Here is a 7636-nt window from a genome sequence, read left to right on the forward strand (position 1 = left end):
TTGGGGGTCCCTGACATGAAAGTCTAAATAAATCACAGAGACATGTTGTCTGTTGTCACCTGGAAACCAGACATTGCCCAGTAATTCTCCAAAAGAACGTGACCTCATTTAAGAGCAAGCAGTGCTGTGGTATTCAGCACTGCTTGCTCTTAAATGAGGTCACGTTCAGCATTGCAACAGGTTGCAATTTAGACATCTGCATTGGATAACAAAGGCAATTAATTCCAACTGCCAAATGTTGAACATAGCCTAAACTAACATGAAACCATTTTACGAGCACAATGTGGCAGTAAAAAGTTATTCATGGACAGATTGTCAACAACACAATTTACAGACATGCTGTCCTTCATATATTGTAAGCAAGGAGTGGCAATTACTCATTAATTTAAGATTGTACTATAGGACTGCTGCTATGTGATAACAGATTTTACACACAGGGACAATAAACATAACGTCAAACTATCATTAAGTAGCATTGTTATAACCACAGTGGCCTTGTGGTTAGTGTCCATATTTTATTCTGACTCATAGCAAGACTAAAATAATTCGCATTATGTGGGGAACAAAAAACAATGCAACACCCAACCGGAACACACCACCAGAACACAGGGTTTAGACTGAATACCAGGCTTTCAGGAGGGTTTGGGAGTAAGTCCATGAGATATACTGCAGTAGTGGTCATGTGATGTATTTGTACATCGTGGCTTGGGGATGTACTTGTACGTCATGGCTGGGGGATGTATTTGTTTTGTACATCATGGCCGGGGGTTGTACTTGTAAATCACCTGTTTTTTCCCCCAAGGGTATTATGTAAAATTGTGAGAACAATTTCAACGGAAACAAACAAAATGATCCAAATTGTACAACCAACCATTGTTTAAGATTTTATTTTTAGAATGACTTGTAAATTTGATTGTATTAGGCTCTTATCAATATGGCATCGAAACCATAAATACAATATGTCACTGCCAGGACATCACATATATTATATACCTACCGGTATATCATAGATGACAGTTGGACTACCTTGCATGGACAAAATAAAGCATTGTGCTGCTCTTTTTGTGGATCTATCAAAGTCCTTTGATAGATCCTATAAAACTATAAAAGTTTATGACTAGTTTATATACACCCTCTGATTTCACGATGACCTCTCTCTCTGACACTGTAACAGTAGCAGGTGAGGCTCTCTAACATTTACAGATAACATGTGATCCTTCAGATTCAATATTAGGCCTGGATTTAGTTTACAAAAGTTACATCCTGCTGAAATGCCTCTATATGCTGAATCTTTCCACGTGTAACTGCTATTGAAATGCAAAGACATTTATCGGTCTCAAATTAACACAATTTGTGCCCAAGACGTCCACAGACTTCCTAGGAATTACCGCATGTAAAAAAAAAAGTCAAAAAGTGGGTCTAAAAGTGGGCACCCTGGGTCGCCATTTTGAAAGAATGAAAGGGCACATAATGTGTTTTAAGAAATACATAATATCAATAAGTACTGATAAAGTATATATTTTTTCCCAGTGCAAAGAAAACTGATCCTAAAACATGCTATCTTCATATCATCTATTTGCATAGTTCTGTGATTTCTTTTAATGTTCATGTTGAGGCCATTTCACTTGAATTTGTAGAAAAGTAAACAAACCCTTTATTGATTTGAATAGCTTACCCAAGAGCAAAACAAGAGCCAGAGACAGTGTTCCTCTCTCCCCACAGCAGAACCCCATCATGAGTTTCACCTGCAGAACCAGAACACACGTAAGGTCATGGCGTTAGAATGGTCCTATTTAAAAGTTATTCTTATGAATATAACATTTATTTGACTCAATGAAACTACTATCATTGTCCATAATGAAAACGATGAGACAGACAGACAGACAGACAGACAGACAGACAGGCAGGCAGGCAGGCAGACAGACAGACAGACAGACAGACAGACAGACAGACAGACAGACAGACAGACAGACAGACAGACAGACAGACAGACAGACAGACAGACAGACAGACAGACAGACAGACAGACAGACAGACAGACAGACAGACAGACATTCTACAGGTATTTCAAGATGTTTGTAGTTTCTGCCAAAATATGGAATCAATTAAAGATCAAAGAGGGCAGGACAAAAATGAAGATAAGAGAGAACAACAGATATGAGAGGCAAGGAAAGGAAAGGAAAGGAAAGGAAAGGAAAGGAAAGGAAAGGAACCAAAGTTAAGTAGGGTCCAAAAGGAAAGGACCCTCCAAACCCTCCCGCGTGCCAACGCAGGGAAGCTGGAAGTACATTCACTAGTAAAAACGCTGTGACAACGCTCCCAAACACTTCTCCCGTCAGACTCCATCTTAGGCCATAGCACTTGCCCTAGACTCGACGACCTTACATGCGCATGGAAAGCTCAACTTATATAAATTAGATAGCATTTTTGTAGACATAGCAATATATAGATATTCCACTGTTAGGTTCTTAGCTTACGTATGCTTCTTGAAGACTATTTTTATGTATTTGATGCATTACCATGTTTTGTTCTTGCTTAATGTAAATCGCTCAATTGTGAATTGAAAGGAACATATGGAACGGAAAGTATAGTTTGCTCTCAGAATGTCTTCTGCTACATTCTTTACCTTTAGGTATTTTTTTGTTGGACTGCAATGGTAGAAAAAGAGAGATGGCATGCAGCAAAGATATTAAGTTGGATTCAGATGAACAGAACAACATCCCAAGTAGTTTAGTCTTTAGCACAGCAAGATGTTTTGGAAAGAAAGATTGATCCAGCATTCAAAACAAAGAGGACATGAGACAAAAAACAGATGAAAGGAGGTTTAAGGACACAGAATAGAGAGGAGAGGAGGAGAGAGAGGAGAAGGGGAGGGAGGAGATGAGAAGTGTTTTTCCATTGGTAACTGCAGTCATTTTTAGGCCATAAACCCTGATGCCTCAACCAGACCAGCCAAGGAAATACATTCCATGTGAGGGAAGTGTGTGTGTGTGCGTGCGTGCGTGCATGCGTGAGACTGTGTGACTGTGTGAGACTGGGTGACTGTGTGTGTGTGTGTGCGTATGTGTTAAAAGTGTGAATCTCAAAATGATGGGGAATGTTGGGGTGGGAGGGACTTTCCAGCAGAAAAGGCCAATCGGCCAATCGCTATACGTCTGGAGGCAGAGTCAGTCAGTCAGTCACCCAGTAAAGCATACACAAATAAATAAACAAACATCGGTTTCCAGAAAACTCACTTTCCCCACTATGAAAGAGAGTATTTTCACTATGAATGAAAGAAAGCATTAAAGAGGGAATTTAAATGCTATATTACTGCTGGAGTCTGTAAGTTTCCATTAAGTTCTTGTTTGTCTACAGTGGAACTTTACTTCACTCCCCCTGACCTTTCACTAATAGTATTAGTATCCATGTACAGCATTTGAAAGAGAGAGAGACAGAGAGAGAAAGAGATGGCGGGGGCGGGGGACGGGGGGGTTGAGAGATTATCACTCCACCGGGCAATCGCCAGGCAACAATGATCATTTGTTTTTTCCATACTGTACACAAAGAGAAAACAGCATTTGATCAACATTTGAATTGCTATACACACCATAGATTAACATCATACTATCAACTAGTAACTGCCACAGTGGATTAAATCAGTGATTCTCAACCTGTGGGCCGTGTGGATATTGTAAGTGGGCCACCAACTAATTTAACCTGACCCTGCCAGATGGTGGCAGTAGTGAGTTCCTCCTCCTGCTCCCATCTGGTCTCTCTCGGGCAGAGACGATGTACTCCGATCAAATGCTGGTCGGAGTGATATGCGGCCGTATGCGGCCGCTTGAGGCGGGATCAACGCGAGACTGGTGACGTATTGAAGCTGTGCCCCACAGCGCAAATGTAAACACAACCTAACAGGACTACAACTCAAAATTATTATGGAGATATCAGATTTTTGTCCTGCTGCTTTGGGTTCATCGTTTCTGCTTGAGAGAGACCAGATGCAAGTAGGGGGAGGGAACTTGTGAACTCAATACTGCCGCAATCTGGTGGAGTCAGGTTACAACTAATTGGCAAAACACTTAATTTTTTTAATATTAAAAACATGTGTTTTCATTGTGATGCTGATAAATAGGAACTCAATGTTAGATCCATTGATCCGAGCAGGAACACAAAAATGCATGAGGCCCACCCAGCTGAACACTTCCTTGTTGTGTGCTCAGATGGGTGGACCGCAAACACTTTTGAGATTTTAAACTGGGCCCTAATCCAGAAAAGGTTGAGAATCACTGGATTAAATGGTATAGTCCCACTGTGATTACGCAACAATATGGGGAGGTGATTGAATAAATGGCAGGTGTTGTTGGCTACAGGGCAGGTCATTACGCAGTCATTTCGTGAACCATTGAAGGTTTTCCACAGTTTTTTGGTTCCTTTTAAAGCCTGACCGATGCCATGTATTTTGGACCGATGATGTAATGCTGATCCTGATTTTGGAGAGTCCTACCCAACGATTACTGATGTTTTGACTGATATTCTGCCAATAGGTCATCAAAATTTGAAAAACAAAAAACAGATCTACAAGCTCACAATGTAGCACAACACATCAATGAAACACCGGAAGCTTGTACACATGCCACTTTTGAACATTTCTGGAAAGTTTAGAAAAATGTCACCTGCATGCACAAAATAATGGGACAGGTTGAAAGTGGTTATAAATCGAGGCTGCATTATTGTCAATATTGTCAAATAAGTCAAGCTAGAAAAAGTGCTCCTCGGAGCACAGATCTCCGCCAGGTCAGGTAGGTTATTGTAGCCCAGCAATGTTCGGAATTCACCAAACAAGATGGAATTAGACGGATCCTTCTTGGTCACTTGACTATAGAGATAATGTATACCGATCTGCTTGATGTTTGGACAACATTTGTAGAAGTAATTTCTTGTCGGGCAAAAACATCGGCCTCCTGTGGTGGCGTGATAATAGGGCTATTATAAGGATGGCATTTGTTCCTCAACCTATAGTGCAAATATGCGTGCAAATTGTGATTTGGGGCATTTTCTTGAAAACGGGCCACTCCTGCAAAACAATTATGTCAATCTTAGCCAATCAGGATGGAATATGAAAAATCAAACAGCTCTGTCTTGATCACATGATTATAGAGATCATGTATACCGTTTTGCGGTAAATTTAGATAAAATGGTGTGGCCGGACAGACGGATGGATGGACATGGTGCAAAACATAATCTTGGCCATGCCTTCGACCTGGCAGAGACAATAATGGTTAATTAGAGCAGTGGTTTTCAACCAGTGGTCCGAGGACCACCAGTGGTCCTTGAGGGGGTTCCAGGTGGTCCCCAGCTAAATGATGGAGATTAATTGGTAACCAAATGGACCCTTAAAGATCTTTAACTCTTATGAGCGTAAAATTAAACCAAATGGACCCTTATACGGGTCCATTTGGTTTCGTTTTACGCTCTCAAGAGTTACATTATTGTTGAACATCTGCATTACTTAATGTACAAGAAGTCTACACAATTAAAAAGGTAGAAGAATTGTTAGCATGGAATTGTGGACAAAATCTTATCCAACGACAAAAAAAATATTCTTTTAGTTTTGGTATGAGAGGCTAAATCTCATCAAATGGTGGTCCGTGGCTCAAATGCTGAATGAATAATGGGCCTTGATATGAAAAGGGTTGAAAACCACTGGATTAGTAGTAGTTCTTACCAAAAGAATGGTGTGCAGGCCCTACCTCCTTCCATGATACATAGAGTAGGACACTGCTGGCAGACCGATATATTGGTCTTGCTCTAGTTCGTTTCTACAGTACATGGATAAACTCCAGGGTCTTCTCAGCCAGGAATTTTACCACATCCACAGCAACCATAGCCCGGCATTGCCAGACCGATCACGTGGGTTCACTCACACGTGGAGAAAAAGCGTGACTGATCCCACATGATCGGTTTGGCAATGCCAGGCTACAGCAACCATGTTAGGCAGTCATATAAGAGGCTACAGCAACCATGTTAGGCAGTCATATAAGAGGCTACAGCAACCATGTTAGGCAGTCATATAAGAGGCTACAGCAACCATGTTAGGCAGTCATATAAGAGGCTACAGCAACCATGTTAGGCAGTCATATAAGAGGCTACAGCAACCATGTTAGGCAGTCATATAAGGCATAAATATAAATGACAAAACCAGCCTTTATCTGCCCTGGATGGGGGGTAATAATAAGAGGGCAGGCAGCGAGGGTGATAAGCTTTTGTCAGCTGCCATATTTTTCCTGCAGGAAATATGACAGCTGGCCATTCAGCCCAAACTAACCATATCAGCCCTACTGTAGGTATAATATGGCAGCTGTAGAGGAAATCTTGAAAAAACAAGAAGGTGGCCGCACACGCCAATAGCCAGAGTGCCAATATTTTATTGGGACAGCAGGTAAGACAAAAATGAATCCAACGTTTCGGCGGTTAAGCCTTCATCAAGATTTCCTCTACAGTTTTCTCCCGTGTGCCGGCACCGCCACAAGGACTTTGGTGTGCGTATAGCTTCTTTGTACATAATATGGCAGCTGACCAACATACTAACGCAAGCTGTTACATCATCTGAACTGTCACTGAGAGGGACTTCACTGCTTAACGATCGATATCGATATTGTCTAAAAAACTTTTATTTCATCTGCGATTTTTCTAAAATAGAAGATCTACAAGCTCAAAATGCATCACAATGCAATGCATGCAATCTAAGATTTGTGAAAATGTTTGCCTATAATGACATGAATTACACATTATGCCCAAAATAGGGATGACAGATTGAAAGTGGGAAACTCCCGTCAAACAAACATGGATGAAACTCCAAAGATTCCAAATATAGTTGCTGAGGAGACACTTCATGTGTTCACCATGGGCACAGAAGAACCACAACATATTGCGGGAAATGGTTTACAGCATTGGTCCTCAAACTTGTTCATGTCAAGGACCCCCAAATTGACACTAATTAGCCCGCGGACCCCCATTTAAAAATATATGCCAAGGAAAGGACCCCATAAGAAAGGATTTATATGGCTCTTGCAGTGATTTTCTTTTCAAGGGCCCCCGCTTTGACCTGAATGTAGGCTATGGGCTACCATTTAATGGCATTTCTATCTCTGGGACCCCCAATTTATATTGTAAAATTCCCCACTTTGGGAAGCACTGGCTGAGGAGACACTTCAGCTGTTCATCATGGGCACAAAGGAACCAAAACATATTGCGGAAAATGGTTTACAGAATGGCTGTATAATAGGGTTATAATATGCTCATGCTTTCAGCCAACTCCCTCCCCACAACGTTGGGAAATCCAGGGCCAGGCCCTTGTTTACAGCTTTGTTAATCTATTTATTCCAATAAAAAAGTTGATCGAATGCCATTTTCTTATTGTTTTTGTTACTGCTATGGGTATTCGATTAAAATTAATTATCATTCAACATTGCCTTCATTATATCCAGCCTCAACTATCTGGGTGCTAAGCTATACAGTGTATATGTCAATAAGCTTTTAGGCAGATGTACAGAAGGTGATTAAGGATTTTATGCGGGCAGTAAGACGCCTGAGGGCGTCAGGGTGAGAAGCGACCTCGCCCTGCACGCATCCGCCTGGGTGACAGCAGACT

General features: G+C 41.3%; 1 protein-coding gene across 1 annotated transcript in view; it reads right to left on the reverse strand.

Annotated features, from left to right (window-relative positions):
* Positions 1 to 7636, reverse strand: part of LOC306927712 (platelet-derived growth factor receptor beta-like) — a 52441-nt gene that overhangs the window by 19981 nt on the left and 24824 nt on the right. The window contains exon 4 of the mRNA XM_079507544.1: positions 1676 to 1745. Within this exon, the coding sequence (XP_079363670.1) occupies positions 1676 to 1736 (61 nt within the window). The 5' untranslated portion in view covers positions 1737 to 1745. The remainder of the gene's footprint in view (positions 1 to 1675; positions 1746 to 7636) is intronic.

Source organism: Electrona antarctica (assembly GCF_951216825.1).
Source record: "Electrona antarctica genome assembly, chromosome: 8".
NCBI lineage: Eukaryota > Metazoa > Chordata > Actinopteri > Myctophiformes > Myctophidae > Electrona > Electrona antarctica.